This window comes from Nelumbo nucifera, chromosome 1 (genome assembly GCF_055504915.1).
Source record: "Nelumbo nucifera cultivar China Antique chromosome 1, China Antique-T2T, whole genome shotgun sequence".
Lineage (NCBI taxonomy): Eukaryota > Viridiplantae > Streptophyta > Magnoliopsida > Proteales > Nelumbonaceae > Nelumbo > Nelumbo nucifera.
Window position 1 is genome coordinate 94,529,897 of NC_142649.1, and position 27,783 is coordinate 94,557,679.

The 27,783-nt window shown below is 38.5% G+C and overlaps 1 protein-coding gene across 3 annotated transcripts in view; it reads left to right on the forward strand.

Moving 5' to 3' along the window:
- The window catches only part of LOC104605530 (Ankyrin repeat family protein with DHHC zinc finger domain-containing protein), a 77,860-nt gene that overhangs the window by 11,724 nt on the left and 38,353 nt on the right, over nt 1-27,783 (forward strand). For all 3 annotated transcript variants that reach the window (XM_010270335.3, XM_010270336.3, XM_088889149.1), the window contains exons 5-8: nt 1,960-2,123; nt 16,579-16,717; nt 16,822-16,921; nt 25,480-25,537. In XM_010270335.3, the coding sequence (XP_010268637.1) occupies nt 1,960-2,123; nt 16,579-16,717; nt 16,822-16,921; nt 25,480-25,537 (461 nt within the window). The remainder of the gene's footprint in view (nt 1-1,959; nt 2,124-16,578; nt 16,718-16,821; nt 16,922-25,479; nt 25,538-27,783) is intronic.

Consider the following 27,783-nt stretch of genomic DNA (forward strand, 5'->3'; position numbering starts at 1 on the left):
CTGGTTTCTTCAAGAGCTCAAGGGAGCTTTGGCAGGGGGACCCTCTTTCCCTCCTGTTCATATGCTTGATGGGAATTTTAACCAATTTCATTGATCGAGTGGGAGAGGTGGGGCTTTGGGATGGCTTTAAGTGGTGAAAAAGTTCTGGTGCTCCAATTTGCTGATGACACTTTGTGCTTCATTGATGCACAGACTCAACAATTAGAAGTACTTTTGGGTGTACTTAGTTGGTAGTTGGTTTGAAGTTGTAACAGGCCTGAAGGTTAACTGGGGGAAAGCAGCCTAATTCCTGTGGGGAATGTGGAGAGCATTGAGGAATTGGTTGAGGTCCTTTCTAGTCAAGTGGGATTTCTGCCTATTAAATACCTGGACCTCCCTCTAAGGTACCAAATGCACTTTGACTCTGATTTGGGAACCAGTTTTGGAGCAGGCTGAGCGGCTGGAAAAGAAGCTTGCTTCCTCGAAGGCTAAATATCTTTCTCTTGGAGGTAGGATCATGCTTTTGAAAAGTTTTTTATCCTATCTTCCTTCCTCCTACCTGCCTTTGTTTCTCATACTAGGGAAAGTGGCCAAAAAAATTAAAAAGCTGCAGAGGGATTTCTTATTGGAAGGGCTGGGAGGAGGAGAAGAAGATTCATCTACTTAGTTGGGACCAGATTTGTGCTCCAGTGGAGAATGGTGGCCTGCGGGTTAGGAATCTGAAGGTATTTAACATGGCTCTGCTTGTAAAGTGGATCTGGAGGCTTGGGGTGGAAAGGAGAAGGTGGTGGAGAGGTTTAATTGCCGCAAAATATGGTTTAGACAGAGGAGATTGGATAACTACATCTTCATTTCCCACCTTAGGCTATTCAATTTGGAAAAAAATAATGGACATCCTCCCAAATTTCTGTAGAGGGCCGAATCCTAAGTTGGGTAATGGAAGCAGGTTGGCCTTCTGGAAAGACCCCTGGTGCTGCAACAGTTCACTCTCAGAGCTCTTCCCTCTGTTGTTTCAAATTGCAGAAGATAAGGAAGCAGTGGAGGCAGATTGCTTTGAGCTGATTGGGAGGTCTATTGTGTGGAACCCTGCCTTTCAGAGGAATTTCCAGGATTGGGAGATTGATAGTCTGGCTGAGTTGCTTGAATTAATTTCAGTTCAGGAACAGGACTTGAACAGAGCAGTGTTTTGAAAGGTGTGGGAGGCATATGCCTGGAGGCGTGCCTCCAGGCGAGGCGCTCCCAAAATGCCCTGAGGTGTATGCCAGAGGTGCTGACACCTATGAGGCATATGCCTCAGGTGCAAGAGGCACGCCTCATGCGCTTTTTACATGAGGCTTGTTAGAGGTGTACACCTCATGCGCCTCATGCACACCTCGTATAAAAAGACTGAAAGAAAGAAAAAAAAAGGAAAGGAAAGGAAAGGAAAAGAAAAGAAAGGGAAGGGAAGGGAAAGAAAAAGGAAGAAAGAGAGAAAAAGAAAGGGAAGGGAAGAAAAGAAAAGTGGTCTGCCAGGCCCCTTCAAAGAAATTACTAAAAGTAATTTCTTAGCTAGATCAAACATGTGGGTGAACATATGTATAAGCTTAGATTTGCTCATTAGATTGGTCTTCTGATGCAAAATGTACTTTAATTAACGTATGAAATGCATGTCTTGACATAACACAATATGGTGTGAGAAGTGGCTTATACATTCTGGTAGCCATATATATAAACTTAGATTAAATCTTCAGGTTGGTCTTGTGAAATGAAATCTAGTTCAACTATTGTATGAAATATGTCTTAACATATGGCATAATATGGTTTGAGGAGTGCCTCACTATATTTTCCAGTTTGAGCCTAAAGGTGTTTTCCTTGAGCATAGCCTCTAGGTAAGCTGGCACACTTTCACAGCACTGGTAATGATCAATGACCAAATGCTGGCTTACCTATGTAAGTATTAACGCTTTATGATGAGTAATGTTTATAGTCTTACAATGTCAGGATGCACACCTCTGCACTGGGCTGCAATAAGAGGAAATGTGGAGGTATGCACGGTACTTGTACATGCAGGCACAAAGCAGGAATTAACAGTCAAGGATAATGCTGGATTTACTCCTTCCCAGCTTGCTTCTGATAAGGGTCATCGGCATGTTGCTTTTTTTCTTGTACGTACTGTGTATTTATATTCTATTAACCAAAGCAAACTCTTTGCAGACTTGGAACTTTTTAATGATTTTGATAGATAGTATTAGTATTATATTCTAGATCAATGGCTATGCATGGTATGGTGTGCCTTAGTTTTTATGCAGTTCCGGTTCACATTTACTTATGCAATTCATCCTCTCTTGAATCACTAATACTTCAACATGGTTATTTTGTAGATTTTCCTCCTTATCATAGCATAGATCTTCCAAAATGAAAATAATTGGAAAACAAAATTACAGTTTGTCATGGTTGAAATCATGATTTGATGTTGCAAGGTGCCAACCAACTGGTTGGTAAGGTCTCCTGCTGGTCATAGCAGAGACTTGGGATCGAATCCTGCCTGCACCCCGGTTGGGGGGGTTATGGGTTGGGGGATGGGCTACCCCCATTGAGTGGCCCTTCAAAAGAAATAAAAAAAAAATCATGATTTGATGTTTTGATTAGTTTGGGTGGGTGCTTGGTAGTTAGACCCTAACCCTAAATGTTCGGGTTAGGGTTGACCCATGGGTGGTAGCATTTATAATTGCACAGCACATATTTTTATAGCAAATAGAAAATTTTATTAACAGAAAAGGCTGCATGGTAGTGATAAAAAAACAGTTGCATGCTTTAACTATACACAGCTTCAATTTCCATAAAATACTTTCAATGATTATTTCATATCCAATTGTCATTGACCACAGAAGTCCACATAACCTTAACATGTACTATACTATACTATATATAATGTAAAAATAGATTTATAATTATATAGCATATATTTTTATATGAAATAGAAAATTTTATTAACAGAAAAGGTTGCATTCTTTAACCATAGAAAGCTTCAATCTCCATAAAATACTTTCAATGATTATCTCACATCCAATTATCTTATCCCCATTATAAGAACCTAAAACTTAATCTCTAATGATGTTGCTCATAGAATTAGAGCAGGATGTGTAAAATGGAAAGGTGCATCCGGAACCTTATGATAGGTGAATACCACTTAGATTAGAAGGAAAATTCTATAAAACAATTGTAAGGCCAGCTATGCTGTATGGATATGGAGCAGAGTGTTAGAAACCTAGGAAGAAATGTGTGTATTGAGATGGACAAATGGAAAACTAGAAAAGATAGGATTAGAAGTGAAGTCATTTGAAGGAACTTAGGAGAAGCTCCAATAGGTGATAAAATGAAAAAAAGTAGATTCAGATGGTTTGGTCATGTACATAGAGGACCACCTACTGCACCCATAAGAAGCAATGATCTGTTACAAGTTGAAGGGGCTAGAAGGGCTAGGGGGTGACCAAAAAGGACATGGGTTGGAGTAATAGGAAGTGATTTAAGTGCTCATAATTTAACATTGGATATGGAATAAACAGAATGGAACGGCAAAACGGGATTCATGCAGCCAAGTAGTTGGGATGGGGGTAAAACTGTAAAACAGACATGTTTAAGAGGCTTTGACATTCGGATTTCAGAATACCGAACAACTTCACTAAACTCAGAACACCAAATTTAGAGTTTAGAATTGTTCTCAGAATCTTTTTGATTTTCCAAGATCTAATGGGAAACTTTATATAATAGTAATCAGAGTCATTATTTATACACATACTGGATCTGCTATGAACACAAATGTGAGAACCTGGCTAAGTGATCAATCATGAGTGAACAAGCCAGTGTTCCATACACATGGGGCCCACATCCATACAGCCAGGGGGGAGGGGGTTAAAACTATAAAACACACATGTTTAAGAGGCTTCAACATTCAGAATACTGAACAACTTCACTAAACTTAGAGCTCCAAATTTGGAGTTAGAATTGTTCTCAGAACCTTCATGATTTTCCAAGATATAATGGGAGACATTCTTTATATTTCAGTAATCAGAGGCACTATTTATATACACACAGGATCTGCTATGAACACAAATGTGAGAACTTGGTTAACTTGAACATGTCAGTGTTCTGTACACATGGGACCCACATGTGGATGTGGACCCCATGTGTAATTGTGTATGAAACACTGGCGTGTTCACTTGTTATTGGTTACTTAGCCGGGTTCACACACTTTGTCGTCCATGCCTTTTCATAACTATAGGGGTTGGCTAAATGAATCCTGTTTCGCCAGTCCATTCTATTAAAAGCCATATCCACTGCTAAATTATTAGTGCTTGAGTTATTTCTTACTATTTCTACCCATGCCCTTTTTGGTCTATCCCTAGCCCTTCTAGTCCCTTGAACTTGTATCAAATCACTTCTTCTAACTGGTTCTGTTGATGATCTTCTAAAATCCAGATTCATGTATTCAAATTTACAAGATTACTCCTAATAGATCTAATATTACATTAAAGTTCCTGTGTATTTTCTTGATCCACTAGTCACTGCTCTTTTACGTACAACCTTGGTCTCATTTTGTACAGCTTTTTGGTCTGTAATGTGTGGTTCTGGAGGATGTACAGGGTTTATTCTCTCAGCCAAATGATGGTTTCAGTAAGAAAGTGTCGTCAGTCTATGATGCCTCTGCTGGGGTGTCTGGGCTTGAGAGAAATCAGAGAATTTTTGCATATAGGGCTTGAGCTACCAAAGCCTTTCTATGGCCTGCAGTTCCATCATTTTGAAACTCACTGGCATCAGATTATATATTCTGATGAACCTATTCCATGATTCCTGAGGTTTTTGGGAAGATTTGTGCAGATTTAGTAGTTGTTTCTGTTTATTATGTGTTTAGATAGGAAGTGGGAACCACAACACTCTTGTTGGGCCCTTTTTAGTGGTTCTTTTAAATTATTTATGCAGTTTTATGTGTTAGCCACCCTATAAGGGCATATTGCTCATTGTACCCTTTCTTAATTAAAAGTATAAATACTAGTGAGGAGGGCGACCAGAACTGATTGCTCTCTTTTCTTTCTCAATCTCTTCTCTTCTCTTTCTCTTCTTCTTCAAGAAATATCTCTTTTCTTTACAGATTCTTTGATTCAGTAGTTTCTTCTTGGTATCAGAGCAAGACTAGGGTTTCTTGGAGTTCTTCCATGCAGTCCTAGATCAGCCATTTGCATGAGGAGATAAAGGGCTGATCGATATACTTCAGACTGCCCAGTTCTTAGATTTTTTGGTGGGTTTCAGTCATCCAGAGGGTGATCTGTGTTTTGGCATCAAAATCAGGAAAAACCGGAGTGTGGGGAAGAGTCCTAGTCAAGTTGGACTCTTCATTTTTTATCTATTATTGGGCGCTTGGACCTTGTTGGACTTCTGTAGGTTTTATATAAGGGGTGGTTTGGTTTTTGGGAGTTTTTGAGCCTTCTAGAGTGGGAGAAGAGGGATTTCTCTCAGGATAGGTTTTTCTTCTTTTGGAAGGGTTTGTTACCCTTGTGTGTGAGATCGATTTGATCTTGGAGGCTTTCTACCTAGTTTTTTCTTGTTTTTGAATTGTTTGAAGTTTAAGTGGAGAGTTGGAGTACTGAGCAAAAGTCCACTGGTAACACGGGTCTGGGTGTAGGAGGTCCTAGCGATATTTTTGGGTCTGGAATTCTTACCACAGTGAAATTGGATGGTACAAATTATTTAGAATGGGCACAATCAGCCAAGATGGCCATTGGTTCTCATGGGAAACTGGGGTACATCACTGGGAGGAGAAGAAACCTAATACAAATTCCTCCTAGTGGGTACAAGAGAATTACATGGTGATGTCATGGCTGCGTAATTCTATATTACCTCACATTGGTAAAAATTTTTTGTGGACTAATACTGCTAAGGAGATTTGTGATGGAGTGACTGAAACCTATTCCCAGAAACAAAATGTAGCTAAAGCCTATCAATTAAGGAATCAGGTGATTAATACAAAGCAAGGAGATAAACCTCTTGCTATGTATTTCTCCATGCTGAAAACACTTTGGCAGGAGGTAAATCACTTAGTGGTTGTGGTTTAGGAGAGTATGAAGGATGCAACAACTTATCAGAAGTTGGTGGAGAAGAATAGGGTCTTTGATTTCTTGGCTGGATTGAACCCTGAATTTGATATTGCCAGGCAACACATCATTTCCAAAGAAAGTATGACTCTTTCTCAATCTTATGCCTTTATTTCTAGAGAGGAGAGTAGGAGGAATGTCATGTTGAGACAATCTGGGATTGACTAGTCAACTATGATTAGTATAGTCAAATCTAAGCCAAATGGAGATAGGGGGAGTAGTGAGACTAGGAGGGAGGATATGAAGGACTTGGTGTATGACTATTGCAAGAAGACTAAGCATACCAGAGACACTTGTTGGAAGCTCTACCCACATCTCATACCAGCTCAAGTCAAGAACAAGAAGGGAAATGCAAATGTGGCAATTACAAGAGACTCTTCGGGACCTCTTACCCAAGCTGACTTGGAGTCCATTGTAGTAGTAGTAGTAGTAGTAGTAGTAGTAGTTAGAACTGAATTGGAGAAGCTATGGACATTATGAACAAGAAGTATTCAATTAGTTCTAGTTCTTCGGACAAGCAACAGAGTGCAGAAGCCAATCACACTACTTCCTTTGCTTATATAGGTAGTTCATATGTAGTTGCAAATTATGCATTTATCTCATGTAAGGAGGGACCTCCCTGGATTATAGACTCAAGAGCATCTGAGCACATGACCAATATATCTACCCTTTTCAGTTCTTACCAGTTGTGCTCTGGTAGTGACAAAGTCTTTATAGCAAATAGTTCCCATATTCCCATTGTTGGGAAAGGGACAACTAAAGTAACTGATGACATTACTTTATCCTCTATCTGACATCTCCCTAGACTCCATACTTATCTTCTTTCTGTGAGTTCTCTAACAAGAAATTTGAAATGTTCAGTGACTTTCCTTCCTGGTAATTGTGTTTTGTAGGATTTGGAGTCAAAGAGGATGATTGGGAGTGGTCGTGAGGTGGATTGAATCTACTTTCTGGATGAGATTCCGAAACATTAAAGCCATCATGTTAGTAGTATTAGTAGTAGTGGATCAGAGTCAGTGGGTCAGATTATGCTTTGGCATAATTGTTTGGGTCATCTTTCTTTCAGTTCATTGAGATCTTTGTTTCCAAAGTTGTTTGAGTCTGTTCAGTTATCTAGTTTGGAGTGTGAAAGTTGTCAGTTAGGAAAGCATTGTAGACATTCTTTTAAACCAAGTAATAAAGGAAGTTCTTTTGCTTTTGATATTGTTCACACTGATGTATAGGAACTTTATCATATTTCTCCCATGGCTGGTTACCATTATTTTCTTTTGTTTGTGGATGATTACACACAGTATTCTTGGATATATTTCATGAGATCACATGATGAGGTACCTATTTTGGTGTGCATAGTTTTCAAGGCGTCTAGGCGATTCTGGGCGACATTGGGGTGCCTAGGCGACGCCTAGGCGATAAAAGTTTTATAATATAAAAAACTGACTTTTGGCTAGCTTTCTAGTTTTATATACCATTCAGCATGTATGTTAATTGAAAAAATAGCAATTCTTTTTATTAAGAACATTAAATTTCTTCTAAAAATGTGGCAAATCATCACATCTAAAAGATAAAAATCTTTTACATGTATTAATTTCATTATTTTCAAAAATAATACTACTATAATAAGTATTTAATAGAGAAAATTCATATTAATTAGTAGCTAAAGAAGGTTATTAACTTTATATGATAAATATTCAAGACAGAAAGTAAAATAGAAAAAAAACAAGGATGGAGTTTCTGTTTTATTTAATTAGAGAGAGAGAATAGAAAAAAAGAACTTTATTATTCTATTCTTTCTTTCCGTTCTTTTCTTTCTTTCCTTCTTTCTTTCTTTCTTTTTCTCTGCTTAAAACCCTTTGATCTTTTAAACTTCAATAGTAAAACATTAAAACAAAGTATAATTGATATATATAGCATATAACAAAATGTATTAACACATACATTAATAAGATACATCAATATAAATGACATTATAAAAGGTGCCAACCTTGTCATTTTTGTCGCTTAGGCGGGTGCTTAGTCGCCTAAGTGAGCGCCTAGTCGCCTAAAAGGGTGCCTAGTTGCTAAAATTCAAGATGTTTGGGCGAGGCGCCCAACCACAGGCACCTAGTCGCCTAGGCAACACCTTGACAACTATGTTGGTGTGACAATTCTACCAAATGGTTCTCACACAATTTGGAGTGAGGACTAAGGTTTTCAAATCAGATAATGCTAGAGAATACTTTGAGAAGGATTTACCACATTTTTTGGAGCATGGGGTGATTCATTAGAGTAGTTGTGCATATACACTACAACAAAATGGGGTAATAGAGGGGAAAAATAGACACATTGTGGAGGTGGCAAGAAGTCTTGTGGTGTGTACTTCAATTTCTATTCCTTTTTTTGGGGGGGGGATATAGTTCTCACGGCTGTGTATTTGATTAACCATGTACCTTCATGCATTCTGGGGTTTAAGGTGCCACTCACTCTTCTTTTTCTAGATGGAGAGATATTTCATATACCTTTGAGAGTTTTTTGGTGTGTTTTCTTTGTTCACATTCTTAGTCCTCATTGCAAGTAGTTGGATTCTAAGGCCAAGATATATGTTTTCCTTGGGTATGCTTAAAACCAAAAAGGGTATTGTTGTTATGATCCAATGTTGAGGAATAGATTTGTCACTATGGATGTTACCTTCTTTGAGTCTATTCTTTTTCTTTAGTGGTTCTCCTCAGGGAGAGTGTTTTGGGGAGGAGAACTCATAGTTTGTTCCTCTTCCTGTTTCATTTGTTCCTCTTCCTTCATTTGATCCATTAGTTCCACCTATTGTTCCACCATCAGAAACTCGAGTCCCACTGCTCGATCCACTATGGCCAGCCTTACAGTGTTTTCAGCAACGCAAGAGTGTTGACTCCACACATGCTCCATTACAAGAACCTACACACTCTCCGTTAGTCCATTTGAGATTCCAGATTTGGTTGATACAGTTCACCCTTGAGCCTGAGCCTGTTATTTCCCCTGATGATGATGTTTTTGTACCTAAAACTGATGTTGCAACTGATCCCATTGATCTTGATCTTCCCATTACACTCCGCAAGGGAAAGAGAAAGTGTACAACCCATTGCATTTCATACCATTTTCCTACAATGCCCTATCACATTCCTACTGTGCATTCCTTCCTTGGATTCTATGTCTATACCCAAGAATGTCAATGAGGCTCTCTCCAAACCTGAGTGGAGAATAACTATGCCAGAAGAAATGGAGGCTTTGGTTATGAACTAGACATGGGAGATAGTTGATTTTCCTATAAACAAAGAGATAGTCGAATGTAGATGGGAGTTCATTGTGAAGTATAGGACTGATGGCAGTATAAAGAGGTACAAGGCATGGTTGGTTGCAAAAGGGTATACACAGACCTATGGTATTGATTACCTGAAGACCTTTGCAGCAGTAGCTAAGATGAGTTCAATTCGAATTCTCATCTCTAGTAGCTACCTATTCATGGCCCCTCTTCCAACTTGATGTTAAAAATGCATTCCTTAATGGTGATTTGCAAGAGGAGGTATATATGAACATTCCAACTGGTTTTTATGAAAATGTTGGTGAGGGAAAAGTTTGTAAGTTGAAGGAATCATTATATGGTTTGAAATAGTCACCTAGGGCATGTGGAGATTCGGTTTGCTAATGAAAGAAGAATGTTTAACTGGTTAGCACAAGGTGTCGAGATTCAGTTTCAGTGGCCAAAAAGATGTGCTAATTCATTTGTGGATACCCTTGCTAAACAAGGAGTGGGAAGGGAACAACTGTTTTGGGTCATTCTGTAATTGAATTATATTCATTTGGGGAGGGTTAAGAGAGTTTACCCCTCCTTTGTACTTCTTGCTATATTGAAAGTTTCAATAAAATGTTGTTATTGATAAAAAATAAACAACCACCTAGGGCATGGTTTGACAGGTTCAGAGGGGCACTTATCCGGTTTGGATACACACAGACTTGGTCCGATCATACTCTCTTTGTGAAAGGAGAGAAGCACTTGGGTCAGTATTGATTGTGTATGTGGATGATATAGTTGTTATAGGGAACGATTTGAGGGAGATTGATGCACTTAAGAAGTCACTACAACAAGAGTTTGAGATCAATGATCTAAGTGAACTAAAATATTTTCTAGGGATTGAGGTTGCAAGATCCAAGCATGGGATATTCATCTCTTAGAGGAAGTATGTGTTGAACTTACTACAGGAAACTGGGAAGCTAAGAACTAAACCAGTTGATACTCCTATTAACCCAAACCATAGGGTTAATGCTTTGGATAGTGAGTTGGTTAAGGATGTGGGGAGATATTAGACCAAGATCCAAGCATGGGATATTCATCTCTCAGAGGAAGTATGTGTTGAACTTACTACAGGAAACTGGGAAGCTAAGAACTAAACCAGTTGATACTCTTATTAACCCAAACCATAGGGTTAATGCTTTGGATGGTGAGTTGGTTAAGGATGTGGGGAGATATCAGAGGATGGTAGGCCGGCTATTATATTTATGTATGACACATCCAGGCATTTCCTATCTTGTTAGTGTTGTGAGTTAGTATATGCATGTTCCTTAGGTTCAGCACTAGGAAGCCATTGAGAGGATACTTGCATACTTGAAGAAGCATCCTGGTAGAGGGATTCTATTCTCAGACCATGGGAAGATCCACATTAGGGGTATGCACCTTTGTGGGAGGAAATTTAGTTTCATGGAAGTGTAGAAAACGTCAATTGTGGCTAGGTTAAGTGTAGAGGCCAAATATAGATCCATGGCCCATGGTGTTTCAAAGCTACTTTGGGTTAGATCCTTACTAAGTAAGATTGGGATAAGAATTGAGGAGCCCATGATGTTATATTGTGACAACCAAGCTGCAATCAATATTGCCCACAATCCGGTTCAACATGACAGGACAAAGCACATTGAGGTTGATAGACAGTTCATAAAAGAGAAGGTGACAACTGGAGAAGTTTATCTGCCTTATGTCTCCTCTAAATTACAGTTAGTTGATATCTTCACCAAAGGGGTTGCAAAGAACAAGCTTGAACATGACCTACGCAAGTTGGGAATGTATGACATTGACTCCCAACTTGGAAGGGAGTGTTGAGGTTTATGGGCAAATTTGTGCAGATTTAGTAGTTTTTGTTTAGATAGGAAGTGGGAACCACAACACTCTTGTTGGGTCCCTTTTTAGTGGTTCTTTTAAGTTATTTATGCAGTTTTATGTGTTAGCCACCCTATTAGGGCATATTAGTCATTGTACCCTTTTTTAATTAAAAGTATAGTGAGGGGGGCGGCCAGAACTGGTTGCTCTCTTTTCTTTCTCAATCTCTTCTCTTCTCTCTCTTCTTCAAGAAATATCTCTTTTCTTTATAGATTCTTTGATTCAGCAGTTTTCTACTATTCCTTTGAATTTGTAGATAATTTGTACTATGATTTGCACATCTCTTTTTGCCTTTCTACTTGAAAAATTATAATTAATTTTGGGATGTTTCCCTTCTATTACAATATCACTTTTACCTTTTCAAAAAAAAGCATATACAATAAAATTTTATTTATTTGAGATGTCTCTATGAATCGTACTTTTTTGGGTTCACCAAGTGGGACTTCCAGAGGCATCAGGCATGTCTGATTCTGATTTGTGCGTCTGAGTCAATGCAACACTGATTCCCCACATTGTTAAAGCTGACCAAAAGTTGTCTTCTCAGAAAACATATCCTCTCTCTCAAATCAATTAAGGTGCTTAATCGTTCCTAAAATTTGCCTGCCTGTCCAGATCCAAGAATAACTGATTCTGCTATAATTTCTAGAAACTGTAAGCACTCAATGACTTCTCTAGTAAGAGACTTCTTAGATGGGATACTGAACTACCTTTCTATTAGCAATGTTAAAACAATCAATAGTTGGCTTGCCTGATTTCATGGAAACTGAATTTCTACATCTGGAGACAAATGTGTAAAATTTTAGCAATCCTTGTTCAGTCATCATGCAAGAGGTGCCACCAAGGCCATTCCCCAACTTAAATCCAAGCAAGTGGAAATTGTCAAGAATTTAGCAATACCTTTCTAGAGGCTGATACCAAATTTGGCTGTTACAGGTATAGGTACTTAGTCATCTGGGAGTAACTATACTTTGTCTGGATGGCTCTATTTCATATGCCTAAATCTTCTGTAGTAAATCTCTGAATTATCCTCTCAACAACATTTTGGTCATAATAGCATATTTTTAACCCCCAATCCACCAAAAGTGTCTGGCCTTCAACCCCTTTTCTTTTGATGGCATAGGTTGCACAACTTTAGGATGCTTTGTGTCTATTGAACTCTGTTGATCCTGGCCTTGACTTTTGTACTGCTGTCTACGAAAGACCCGAAATGGAGGAGGATTGGGAGGAGAAGGCAATAGCACTTGTTTCTATTTCTCCTCACTTGAACTCTCCCCCTGAGGAGAAGTAGAAAAGAAAGGAACATCCTCAAAGAAAGAGACATCCATGGATACAAAGTACTTTTTGGAAATGGAATCAAAGCAACGACAACCCTTTTGGGAGAGAGGGTAGCTAAGGAAGAGACAAACAATAGATTTGGGATCCAGCTTACCATGGGTAGGAGATAAATCATGGACAAAACACTTACACCCAAAGACACGCATAGGGATAGGAAACTATGGAGCCTTAGGGAAGAGGAGATGATGAGGGGACATGTACTCCAAGAGACGAGATAGCATCCGATTGATGACATAAGCCACAGTCATAACAACATCCACCAAGAACCTTTTTGGAACATTCATGTGTATCATCAACCCCTGGGCAACCTCTAGGAGATGACGGTTTTTCCTCTCTGCAACCCCGTTTTGTTGAGGGGTTCTGGCACAAGAGCTACGAAGAAGCGAGCCACAATTTTCAAAAAATTCTACGAGATCACCATGAAAATACTCTTTGGCATTGTCTGATTGGAAAATTTGTTTGAAATTGTGTGTATACCATACGTTGAAAAGATTTCACAAGTTTAGGGATTTCCTCTCGAGAGTGCATAGGGGTAAATCCAAGTATATCAAGAGGAGTCATCAATAAAAGATATGAAATATTTGTAGCCATTTTCCATTGGAATATTTACAGGTCCCCAAACAAAGTTCTAAAATGCTTGCTTAGCTAAAACACTTAACACTGAAAATCATTGACTAACACTGACTTAAACAATTCTGGAAACAAATACTTCAAAGACTCAAAGGACATATGACCCATACGATTGTGCCACAAAGTAATCTGACTGTTATTGGACCGACTCAAAGACTCTGAGGCCACAAGACCAAAATATAGAGACCATTCACCATGTTCCCGCTACCGATCGTCCTCCCGGAGGCCAAATCCTAAAAGACACAAGATTGAGGAAAAAAAGCTTACTGAGCAGTTCAAAGATTGTGTAGTGTTACTAATAGATAACAAATTAATAGGCAACTTTGGAACATGTAAAACATTTGACAGAGGTAGGCCAAATGGCAAAGATATAGATCCTCGACCAGCAATGAAGGAGAAAGATCCACCAACTAACCTCACTTTATCTCTACCAGAAAGAAGGGTATATGATTGGAAAAAGGTTAACTTACTAGTCATGTGATTGGAAGCACCCGAATCAATAATCCATGGAGATTCGGAGGTATCAGTAGACACATGGAATGCAGAAGCTAAGTTACCTAAGGAAGAAGCAAAAGAGGTGGAGGGAGTGAGTCCAAAATTTGCTTGTGTAGTGCCCTACCATATTGCTCCAAATGGTCACGGAAGGCATTGATAATATTTTCCTTGAGATCAGAACTAAGGGGGCAATCCTGGGGATTCGCAGTAGTGCATCTACTATGTGAATCATGAGAGGGCATGTTAGCCGAGGCGAACTTCTAAGTTGGTTTCTTATTCTGCTCTTGTGCTGATCTCTTTCTTAGGTCTTGTGCCGACTTCTACTTTCCATGCAATTCCCAATATGTCTCCTGTGTGTGTCGGGATTTCTAACAATGAGTGCACCATAGTTTATCTTTATCATCAACCCTTTTCTGGCAATTTCCCTTTCTTGCTGAATTAGTATAACCTCTTACAACTAAAGCAATGGTCTCCCTCTCAAGAGGATTCATGGCAGATTTTCTACTTTCCTCAAATTGAACCAATGCATACACCTCTTGAACAGATGGAAGATCCTTGCTGCCCAAAATCTGAACTCGAATGGGCTCATACATGGGATTAAGCCCCAGCAAAAACACAAACACCTGCTGCTGTGAAACTAACTGTTTGTAAGCTTTGGCATCCTTCTCACTCTCTTAATCAATGTTTTGATTGTAATCTAACTTTTTCCAGATAGATGTGAGGGCAGAATAGTAGGTGGATAGGTTTCTTTCCCCTTGTTTACATGTTGCAGACTTGGCTTGCAATTGATAAATTCTAGCATAGTGTCTCTGCTTAGAGTAAGTTGACTTTGCTTGTTCCCATATTCCTTAGCTGTCTCAGCCCACATAAAATTCTGCTTAACCGATGGTACCATAGTAGTCAGAAGCCGTGACATAATCATGCAATTCTCCTGGTCCCACTTATCATATTCAGCAGTACCAGCCCTAGCTCCATTACTTTCCCATTGATGTACCCTGCCTTTCCTTGGGAAGTGATGTACAGTCGCATCTCCTTAGACCATGTTAAATAATTCCTGCCATCTAAGGGGATGATAGTTGTTGGAAAATTCATGGAGTTCTGACTACTATTCATTCCTCCTTGATTGAAGGAGGTTCCAGAAGTTTCAGAGTCCTCAGAAGCCGTAGCAAGGAGTGGTTATCAGAAGGTTCAGACCTACAAACCTCCTCCCGTAATCCACACACCAAAAAACACAGCTCTCACTTCAAGTGTTAAAAAAAAAAAAAATTGTAACACAGCACACTGTGTTTGCTGTCACAGGTTCACAGGTCTAACCGATCTCACACGAGCTAGTTTAGGCCACATATGATATCTACAGCACCTTCCGTCACAGATTCACAGGTCTAACTGACCTCACAAAAGCTAGTTTGAGTCACATGTAACATCTACAGATCTCCTGTTGTATCTTTTCATCTGAACCTGGTCATACATGACCTACACAGGTTCTTCATCCACACAGATTTGGATCATCGACCCACAGGGACCAATTTAACAGGTCTACACCATTCGGCTGAGGCAAACTTTAGTATGTTCTTGGTAACAGTACCAAGAACCAATAAAAAAAAACTTCAGTTTATATTTCTGATCAGTTCGACTGACTTCTGGAAGTTACAGTCCAGAGAAGAATGGAAGAGACGAAGAAAGGACAACCAGCGACCTCTAAGATCAGACAATCATCACACGTTTTGTGGAAGTGTTTGTTCATGTTTTTGTTCAAGAATTAATGGAACATGATCAGCCGAACAGTTCTCAGGGCAAGGTCAAATGTATCTTCCTCATTCTCAGTCCAGACATGCAATGGGAGAGCTTTGATCAGTCAAGGAAACTTTTACAGAGCCCTGTCCTGCTCTGATACCATGATATCAATCATAAATGGAACAGAGAAGAGAGAAGGAGAAGGGAAAAGAGAAGAAGAAAGAAGAGAGAGAATTGAAGTCCAAAAAGTATGGGCTGGCGGTGCCAGTCCTTCTATTTATATGTTAGAGCGACCATTACAATAATAAGAAAGAAGGAAAAGACAAAAGTGCCCTTGCGGCACATAACCAAGATTACATCACATTCTATTATATGCTATATATCATTTATAGTATACTATATATCATAGGTGTCCACCTAGGTGACAAAAATTTATGTCAAGACAGTCCATTATCATTTATGCGTTGTTTAATGTTTTACTATTGAAATTTTAAAGTTCAAAAAGTTTTGAGGAGAGAAAAACAAAGAAAGAAATAATAGAAGTATAGAGAGATTTCTTTTTTTTTTCTGCTCTCTCTCTCTCTTTTCAATTAAACAAAACAGCAACTGCATCCTTTTTTTTCTATTTTATATTCCATCTTGAGTTTTTATCATATAAAGTTAATAGCCTTCTTCAGTTGATTGATATGAAATTGCTCTATTAGATAAATAGTAGTATTATACTATTATTTTTGACAACAATGAAATTAATATATTTAAAAGATTTTTATCTTTTAGTTATGATGATTTACCACACTTTCAGAGGAAATTTAATGTTTTAAATAAAGAGAATTGCTATTTTTTCAATTAATATGCATGCTGATTGGTATATATAATTACGGAACTAACCGAAAGTTAGTTTCTTATATCATAAAATTCTTATTGCCTAGGCGCCGTGTCTCCTAGAATCACCTACACTACTTGTATCATAAAATTCTTATTGTCTAGGCGCCCTAGTGTCTCCTAGAATCACCTAGACTACTTGACAAATGCACATATTTAAATTCTTTGAGAATTGTTAGTTTTTACTCTCAGTGTTTCAACTTTGTTAACAGTAACATTTTGTTTTCTATTTTGAAGTCAAATGCACAAGGGACAAATAGAAGTTTCTGTAAGGACAAAGTTGGCATTGGGACATTAGCAGATACAGGATATGCCCCCATTTTATTGTGTATCATAATGATTCTTATAGTGCTGTTCATCAACTCCATTCTTACAGGTGGGCAGCTTTATTCTTCAAAATGTTCATAATGAACTAAATGGAAGATACCAATTGATGCTTTAAATGTTGATTACTTGTTACTAGCCTACTACTCCTTGCAGCTCCTAATTTCACAAAGGTCACTGCTGTTGTTGGACTTTGGGGATGGGTTGCCGTTTCTCTTGCTTTTGGTTCACTATTCATGTTCTACAGATGTAGCAGGTAACTGACAGATGAAACATTCATAATTTTCAATTTTTTAGATTTTTATTTTTTTAAATACTGCCAAGAATGCACATAAAAAATTTCTTATCCTCTCATTGATTGGGCATATTATTCTCATGAATTGGTTCAAATCCATCCACTTCTGACCATAGTGCATGGTGGGAATTCTGAATGGTCCTACAAGGCTCATCAGAGCTGCTTAAGTGTTGGACTGGCTAAATGAGAAGTGCAACTGAACTGCAAGGGGTTGTGAGGTTTCACTTTTGAAAAAGAGAACAAATGGAAATTTTAGTGCACAAGAATTTGCAATTCTAAATGTAGAGATACAGCAAAAGAATCTGAGTTGTCTCCATGATAGATGTGAAAGTAGTTTTTCTCCCAACTGGTTGACTGCTAACACTACTGGTTGACTATTAACAATACTGGTCAAACTGTTAACAATAAAAAGGAGAAAGAATAGAAAAACTTTAACTGCTTCTTCTAGGATGATTCAACCACCTCCTAAAGGCTGTCGATCTCTATAGGGATAGAAAACAACCCAAAAATCTTTGAGTGCCACTTCCAAAGGTAGGTTTAAGCCCTAAACCTAGCATGCACTTGGTTTCTCTAAGTCTTCCTGGTTAAGGTCACACAATACCCTGGGCAGTAGCAAGAAACTCTCCAATAACCCTCCAAGATTCAGACGATATATGTTCATGCCGTCAGCTGGATTAAGACCACATGAGAACCTTAAACAATCCTAGTCCTGCTCTGTTACCAACTTGGAATAGTTTCTGTAACAGACTTAGGTTTAGACTTTAGTGTGTGAGATCAGGCCAGAAAAAATACAAAGGAGAAGAAGAAGAAGAAGTTCTGCTGCCTCTCTATTTGCTATTTATATGTTTCAATAAAAAGAAGACTACAAAGACTAAATTACCCCTGCTGCCTATGAAATAACATAACAGTAGCTAAAGGCAATAAATAAAAGATGGGACCACATAACTAAGACTCCTTTGCTGTATCTCTAAACTAAATTTTGAAACAAGTAAAATATTTAAAAAAAATCTTATCAGATGGGTTAGAGTATCATGTTATTAGTAAGAAGGCTGTAGCCTTACATGTTGAAGTACTACATTGTCTAAACCATTTAAACTTTAAGCATCACAGTTACATCTTCAAGTGATTTAAAATGTTAGATATTTGCTTCTCTTTCATTGCTGGTATTTGTGCCCATTTTAACTGGTAATGATTTTGAATTAGGACTGCTATTTGATAGAACTTGGAACTTGAGGACGGGTTACCATCTATTTACAAGTCATTGTTGATTTTCAACCCTTTTTCTTTATCCATAATCAACCCAAGAGAAACTACACTGGATAAAATCAACTTACCTAGAACCTTAGAAAATAGCATTATAAAGTTGTTTCTCTCAGTCTTCCCTATGTATTTAATCCCTATCAACTATGAGCGCGATCTATTTGATGCATCTCCTCTTAGGATGCATTTGGTATCTTAGTTCATAAGGCTATAGTTCCTTTTGGTGGTTATAAAAGTAGAAAGTCCAACTTTTATTGTTTATGAGAACCAAGATATCTGCCTTCTTGGGGCCAGAAAATTTCCAACTTACCCTCAGATTGTCAGACATTATGTTACAAGGTCTAAACTGACATCTAGAGTGTAAGACCTCATTCAGATGGTTTGGAAATTGAAAAGCTCTCCAGTATAAAATCTAGATAGAAGAGGTGTGGCAGGAGCAGACATGTATTGGGGAGCATCCACTCGAAAGTAGGAGATGGTTTAGCTGCTATAATTGTATTTTTTTTTTTGTACAAGTAAAAGTGGGGGTGATAAGGGATTACCCAGAAAGTAAGATAAAAAACACCAAATAGGAAAAATACATCAACTTTAATTGTCTGAAACCAAGAAGGTTCAGGCCTGTTTAGTAAGAAAAGCAAACCAGAAATGAAGAGAAGAGAAGAGAAGAGGAAGAGAGAATAGAAGAGAATGAGGGGTTCGGCTTGTTTAGTCTGCCGCCCCAAATGATATTTAAAATAGGTCTTCAACATTAAGTGGTACAATGACAAGAATGCCCCTGTCAGTAGAAACAATAAAAAAAAAGGTCTAACAGTACTATAAACAAGAAAGAACATATGAGCAGATGGGACCACAAGCTGGTCAACCATTTTCTCTACACTCCCCCTCAAGTTTGGGAAAATATATTGATCATTCCCAACTTGCTTAAATCTGACTCAAGTTTGATTTTGTTGACTACCTTGGTGAAGACATCAGCAAGCTGCATATTAGTGGCAACATAAGGAATGCACACTTCTTGAGAGGCAACTTTCTCTCGGATGAAATGTCTGTCAACTTCAATGTGTTTGGTTCTATCATGTTGTATTGGGTTGTGAGCAATGTTAATAGCCGCCTAATTATCACAATACAACATCAAGGGTCTTTCAAACTCAATTCCCAATTCTGTAAGGAGAGACTTCAGCCATAATATTTCAGCAACACCATTAGCCATAAACCTGTATTCATCTTCAGCATTGGACCGAGCAACAACATTTTGCTTCTTGCTCCTCCATGAAACTAAGTTTCCTCCAACAAAGGCACAATACCCAAAAGTAGATCTCCTATCATCAATACAACCTGCCCAATCTGCATTACTGTATACTTCAATCTTCATATGGCCACTATTTTTAAAAAGTATACCTTGGCCTGGACACCTCTTCAAGTAGGCTAAATTTCTCCCAACAGCAAGGAGGTGTGAGGTCTTGGGAGAGTGCATGTACCAACTAACAACACTTACAGCATACGAAATGTCGGGGCGAGTCAGACATAGGTAGAGAAGTCTTCCTACAAGCTGTTGATACATACCTTTATCTTCTAGAGGCTCACCATCCTTTACATTAATCTTATGATTTTGCTCAATGGGAGTATCAACAAGCTTAGCTCCTAGTTTTCCTGTCTCTTCCAAGAGATCAAGAACATACTCCCTCTGGGAAATAAAAATACCATGCTTAAACCTTGCCACTTCTATCCCAAGGAAATACCTCAACTCACCCAGATCCTTTACTTCAAATTTTTTATTCAGCAATTACTTAAGAGAGTTAATCTCATCAATATCACTTCTTGTCACCACAATGTCATCCACATACACAGCTAGGAGAGTCAAAGTAGATTCTTTCTTCTCAAAGACCAAAGTGTGGTCAGATTTGGATTGAACCTAGCCAAATCTTTCCAAAGCAAGTCTGAATCTATCAAACCCTGCCCTTGGAGATTGTTTTAGACCATACAAAGCTTTCTTCAACTTGCAAACTTTCTTACCAGTCTCTACACCATAGAAACTATGAGGTAACTCCATATACACCTCCTCCTACAAGTCACCATTTAGAAATGCATTCTTAACATCCATCTGAAACAGAGGCCAAGAGAAGTTAGTAGCAAGAGACAGTAAAACCCTGATGGTATTCATTTTTGCCACCAGTCTAGCTTTATACCTTTCAACTGTACCATCAGCATTATACTTCACTGTGAATATCCACTTACACCCAACAGGCTTCTTCTCTCTGGGTTGATCAACCAGTTCCCAAGTATCATTCTTTACAAGGGCATCCATCTCAGCCTTCATTGCTTCCTTCCACTCAGGGACAACAAGGGCCTATTGAACTGTTCTAGGAATGGGAATAGCAGCAATGGAGGCTAAAAAGGACTTATATGATGATGAAATGTGATCATAAGAAAGAAAATGAGAGATACAATGGGCAGAGGATGAGGTACGCTGACATTTCCCCTTACGTACTGCAATCGGAAGGTCAAGGTCATCTGAGGATGGCAAAGGCACAGTAGTGGAAGACGGTATGTCATCAGTAGTAGGAAGTGGTAAGGAGGAAGTAATGCCTGAATCTGGTGCTGTAGAAGAGATAGGAATTGGCTTGGATTAATCATTATTAGAACAGACTTGCCGCCACCATCTTATGTGAAACACCCTCAATTCTTTACACTTTTGACAACTCCCTTCAATACACTCCCCTCCACTTGCAGGAATGGGCAAAGGAACATCTTGAGCAAACACACCCTACTCACCACTCTCCCCCTGAGGTGAAACCCTAGGGTAATAAGGGATATCTTCAAAGAAGGTGACATCCATAGATACAAACCTGGTTCTCGAGACAGGGTCATAGCAACAATGCCCCTTTTGATTTTGTGCATACCCTAGGAAAATACATTTGGCAACCTTAGATCAAATTTTGAACGGGTAGGCCCAAGGATTTGGACTAAACAAGTGCAACCAAAGGTTTTGGGAAGAACAAAGAACCGCTCCTTATCATGATACAACAAGTTAAAAGGAGCTTTCATGTCCAAGACTCGTGAAGAATCCTGTTAATGAGATAAACAACAGTAAGAATGGCATCCCCCCATAAACGAATAGGAACATTAGTATTCAGCATGATGCTTCTTGCAACTTCAAGGATGTGTTTGTTTTTCCTCTCATCTACACCATTCTGCTGAGGTGTATGAGGACAAGTGCTTTGATGAATCACTCCATGTTCAAGGAGATAAGTGGATAGGGGTTTTGCAAAATATTTTTTGGCATTATCATATCTGAGATTTTTTATTGTAACCCCAAAATGAGTCAAGATCATTTGATGAAAAATGCGGGTCAAAGTGGGAACCTCATCCTAAGAGCGCATGACGTAAACCCATGAAAACCGAGAGTGGTCATCAACAAATAATAGAAAGTATTTGTACCCACCCATAGTAGGAATATGATAAGGCTCCCAAAAATCAATGTGCACAATTTCAAAAAGAACATAACTTCTTTTATTACTTTGTGAATAAGTTGATCTACAATGCTTTGCCAACTCACAACTCTCACACTTCAGATTGGACACTTTGATTGACTCAAATAAATTAGGAAAAAGACTCCTTAAAGACCCAAAAGAAAGATGACCCAATCGATTATGCCAAAGCATAATCTGACTCATAGACTGTGACACAAAAGACTTCCCATTTTCTTTCCTCTTCCCAGGTGGATGTTCATGCAAGTAGATCCCATTCATCTCACGGCCAGTCCCAATCACCTTCCTTGTAACCAGATCCTGAAAAACACAATGATCAGGGAAAAAGGTTACAGAACAGTTCTGGTGTTTAGTGATACTACTGACAAAAAGAAGATTAGTGCTTACTTTAGGAACATGCAGAACTGAGGATAAGGAAATAGCATCAGAGACATTGATGTCTCCCTTGCCTAAAATAGGGACAAGAGAGCCATCAACAATAGACACTTTGTCTCTGCCAGAGGACAAGCAATAGGTGTGAAACAATGAAGATAAACTAGTCATATGATCAAATGCGCCTGAATCAATAATCCAAAAATGGCTAGTGTTACCTGGTGTAGAGGCACGACAGGCAGAGGCCCTTGTACCTGATTGAGCAAAAGCAGAGGTTGGATTAGAATGAGACTATCTAGAGCAACCAACTTCACTCTCCAACTGAGATAAAACAGCCCTAACAGCAGCCAATGCATCAAGAGGATTGGATCTAGTGTTGGGAGTGGATGGAGCTCTTGTGGTTACAGTTGTGGGTGAAGCTCATGTGGTTATAGCCGCATTAGCATCTCCCTTCTTGTTCTTAAGTCTTTCTGGAATTAGCTGAGGATGAAACTTCCAACAAGTGTCCTTAGTATGTTTTGGCTTCTTACAGTAGTCACAAAACACATCCCTCTTTCCATCCTTCTTTACATCCCTCTCCTTATCATCTCCAGTCTTTGGCTTTATAGTTTCTAAAGCTGATTCCATAGATGGGATTTGCAACATAACTTTCCTTCTACTTTCCTCACTATATACCAAAGAGTAGGCTTGAGATAAAGAGACACTATCTCTAGTGAGAAGTTGTTGTTTTACAATGCCATAGGCAGAGTTCAACCCAGCCAGGAATTCAAACACTATTTTTCTCAACCAATTTCTTGAATGTGGCAGCATCCTTTTGGCTCTCCCACTCAATAGTCTCAAGATGATTCAATCTCATACCACAATGATTTCAAGGTGGAGAAATAGACACACAGGTTTCTCCCCCTGTTTAAGATTATTCACCTCCATTTTCAATTCATAAGCTCTAGCACCATTAAGGGGCTGAGAATAGATTTCTTTAATATTGTCCCAAATCTCCTTAGCTGTCTTTGCCCAAAGATAGTTTCTACTGATTCGAAACTGCATGGAGTTGCATAACCAAGTCAACCAAATAATTTTCTTGAACCCATTTGGCAAGGGAAGGGTCCTCCTGTGCTGGTTTCTTTGTGTCTACCATCACATACCCCAGTTTTCCACTCCCTCCAATGGCCATCACGGCTGATTGGGCCCATTCCAAATAGTTTGTTCCATCAAACTTGACTGTAGTAATCTGAAATAAATTGTTACCAGTAGATTTTACAGCTCCTACAAGGCCTCCATTTGGTTTGTTCTCATTTCCAACCATTTCCATGCTGAAGTGGACAAAGAGTAATCATTGAATTAAGGGTACAGCACTGTCCAAACTCCTTTTCTAAACAAAAATAAAAATAAACCCAGAAATTACTGGGTGCCACTCTCAATCTCTGATTTAAGCTCTAAATCAGAAACCAGCTAGTTTTCTCCGATTCTTCTTGGTCACCGGACAGCTCTCCAAGAGATTTGAATCTTGGGCACCTTCTTCGATCTCCAATGACCTCCAAGAACCAGGCGACTCAAGCTGAAACTTCCAGCCCTAGAACAACTCTCATGTAGTCGGCTGGACAACACCTACATGAGAGCCCAAGCCAGGTTTAGGCCTGCTCTGATACCAAATTGTCTGAAACCAAGAAGGTTCAGACCTGTTTAGTAAGAAAAGCAAACCAGAAATGAAGAGAAGAGAAGAGGAGAGAAGAGAAGAGAATGAGGGGTTCAGCTTGCTTAGTCTGCCGCCCCAAATGATATTTAAAATAGGTCTTCAACATTAAGTGGTACAATGACAAGAATGCCCCTGTCACTAGAAATAATAGAAAAAAAAAAGTTCTAACGGTACTATAAACAAGAAAGAACATATGAGCAGATGGGACCACAAGCTGGTCAACCATTTTCTCTACAACTTTCAACCCTTCCCCCCTCCTAGTTCCAGTTCTAAAACTGACCCAACAACCAATCCCAAAAGAATCTTTACAATCCCATGAATTCTGGAAGAATCATAATCCAATCCTATATTCTTTTAGATGTAAATCCTACCTTCAATAATGTGAAATAAAATAGAAAAAAAAAATAGAAAAGAAGAAGAAGAAGATGGAAGAAACAATGGAGAAAGAAAATGGAAGAAAAGGGAAGAAAGGAAGAGAGTAATCGAGCCTCTCTCTTTCCCCCACAAATATGTTTTATTCTTTGATTGTAAAAAAGGACATAATTATATGAATACCCTTAGTAGGGCGGCCAGCACTAGAAACAATAATAAAAGAAATAAAACAGGCCTATAACTAAGGCCCACTAACCACAAAAATAAAACATGAGCAGAAATAAATAATAATAATGACCTATGGCCCATTCGGTCATAGATATCAATCATGCCCAGCTTGCTTACATAGTATTGTAACTTTACCTTAGGGACACCCTTGGTTTGAACATCTACTAACCGTTGCTCTAAGGCAATGAAAGGAAGGAAAACTTCTCCGAAAGCCACTCTTTATCTTATAAAATGCCGGTCTACTTCAATGTGTTTTGTCCTATCATGTTGAACCTGATTGTGAGCTATGTTAATTGCAACTTGGTTATCACATTACAATATTAAGGGCTTATCATATGCAATACCCATCTCCTCTAGGAGTGACTTGAGCCATAACAGTTGTGGAACTCCATGTGCCATGATCTTGTACTCTGCCTCAACTGAAGATCTAGCTACTACTGATTGCTTCTTACTTCTCCAAGAGACAATAACTAGATGTAGATCTTTTATCATCAAAACTACCAGCCCAATCGGCATATGTGTAAGCCTCTAGTTTCATGTGTCCTTGACTAGACAAAGGTGGCATCTCTTGCCAACCGGATACCCCTATCATTGATGTGGTATTAAGTAAGAATGCCGTCCAAAGCAACCAAACATGCAAAGTCCTCAAACCTTGGAGGAATAGGATTGCCCCAAACACTTTTAATATTTACCCTTCCAACCTGATTTCTTGCCAATAAGGGTGGCAAATGGGTGGGTTGGGTGTGGGTTGAGTACCAACCCACCCATATTGACCCAGTAACCATTTGCCACCCATCCCACTTTGACCCTGACCCACCCTAACCCACCCTTTTGACCCTTTAATTCAAAATAGACTTCCTTTTTACTTTTTTTTTTCTATTCTAATTGTATAAAAACATAGAATTATATATTTCAACTAAAAAATATAAAAAAGTCATTTTTAAAAAATGCATTAAAACAAATAAATGGCAAATGAAATATATATATATATATGTAAAACATCAAAAATTGCAGAAAAATACATCAAAAAATTCAGATGACTAGATATTTTGCTCAATTGTCCTTATTTTCAAAGTTCTTGCAATGATATCTATTTTTTTCTCTTGCAGTAAAGACCCAGGTTACATAAAAAGGTCTGCAGGTTTTACTGATCATATGGATAAAGAGGTATATATTGATTGTGTGTTACTTTTTCGGAACATTTTGCTATCCCTTGTCAAACTAAAATTAATTTGTCAAAGGTCAAGGTTTTCTGGAAGTGTAGTTGTTTAAGTATAGATGGACATGATTTGACATAAAAACTCTCTTTTAGTAATAGGATAAATCTTGCTATTCAGTTATGAAGCTAGCATGAATTTTACTTCTTATATTAATCTGGATAATTGAAACTATGGTACATTTAAGATGGAAAAGTGCAGGACTTTCCTGTAACATTGAAAACTATGAGGTGATTATCTGTCAAAAAGGGGTTCGCTTTGATTGTGAATGTCTATGATCTATAATTGATTTCTATCTTGGCATTGATTGCCATGTGGATTGAAAAGTTGCAAGGAGATTATGTGGCATGGGGTGAACAAATAGAAGAAAAATCATTAGGTTGATTGGTCCATGTTTTGCACCGTAAAAGATCTGCCATGGATTGGGGCACCATTTTGTTTGAATGTTTGATAGGAAATTTCTGTATTGTGGAGATTCTAGGAGGAGGTTGATATACGGAGAAGGCTAATTAACAGATGTATGGAACCTGCAATAATGATTAGAAAACTGATATTGTGAAAAGTGGCTGTGATTTATGTTTGTGGAGATTCTTTGAAAGATCCCTAAAAATTCCTCCAAGGTCGTCCCCTTTATGCTTGGGTGTGGTAATAATACCAGAAGAAAAATGACAGAATATTCCAGAATCATAAAAAGCATCTTATTGGGAGGATCATGACCATGTGAAGAGTTTTTGACTTGGGAATATCAAGAACTCTTTTGTGCATAATATTTTAGTTATCAGGGAAAACAAGAAGGTTGTAGCATTTCAGAATGAGACGTCAGCCAGTGGTAGGGATGATGAGAAAAAATCTCACCAAATCTAAGTCTGAATGCAGCTGCAAGTTGCAATAACACTTGAAGCATGAGTAAATAAGTCGTTTATATTTACAAAAGGCATCAGTCCATTAATGTCTGCATGTAAAACAATATGGATGGTCGGGACAATTATTTTCTGGTGACAGATACATCAACTAACAAAAGGCAACATCAGCTAAAGGCCATTACCGAATGTTGGTCCTAGCCATCTGGGGTTATGGAATACAGGCCTAACCTTCAACATTTACACATTTACACTTGTCAGCCCAAGATTTTACCATTGCACCAAGCAACGACCCCTAATATATTAAGAGGTTAAATAATAATGTGCCGAATAGATTGAAGGAGGCACCTTCATGCCAAATATTTTTTTAATCAGTAAAGAATAGTCATTTTATTAAAATATGTTCAGTTCTGTGCCAAGATCCCCTCAAGGGTAGCTAGCCTGAATAAATTTGGCTTCCAGCTGCCCCCTTTTGGCAAGCCTATCTGCAATGCTATTATCTGCTCTTGGAATCCATCAAAAACTGTCCTCAATCCCAGCACTACTCTTGTAACTTCCCTTAAAATATATCTATAATTCCATGAAGTAGTTTTGTTATTTCTTTAAGTAGAAGATCAAGACTGTAATCAGTCTTGAATCCTAATAGATTTTAGGTTTACAAAAGTAGAAGAAAAGTGAGAGAAAGGAGAAGGAAGAGAAGAGAAACAGGGGAACACAGGGAGTTGAAAGGAGGGACAGATTCTAACACCTCTGCCGCCGCCACTCTCTTAGCATTTATAGGTTATGTTCAGTACATAATGGAAAGGACAGATCTGCCCTTAGTACTTACATGATAAATAAAGTAAATAAATAACTGAAATAAATAACAACTGAATTAACAAACTGACACTACTATAACTGAAACAAATAACTACACATGCTGTCCTACGAACACAGTGGGGACTGTTAGAATGCTCGAGTCAGGGGTATTTTGGTCATTCTGGTGTATCTTATTGAAAGTGAAATGTCTATTGTATCTGAGTTTAAGTTATGTGTCCCATCTTCTATGAGGGACAAAATTGTCTTTCTTGTAACTCAAGTTTTTCATGAATAAAAGTCAAGTGGGTCGGCTAGGAGAGGTACTTTTGTACATCCTCTCTTCTAGTCTGGCCGAACACTCTTCTCCTCTCCTTCTTCTTCTTTCTCTTTTCTTTCTTCTTTCTTCTTCTCTACTTTGACCTAGAAACAACTAGGGTTTAATCACATGGTATCAGAGCATTAAGGTCTGGTGTTCGTTTTCTTGCTGTTGTCTTCTTCCTGGGTTCGCCGCCAGCTTCACAGTAGGTTTCATCATCCT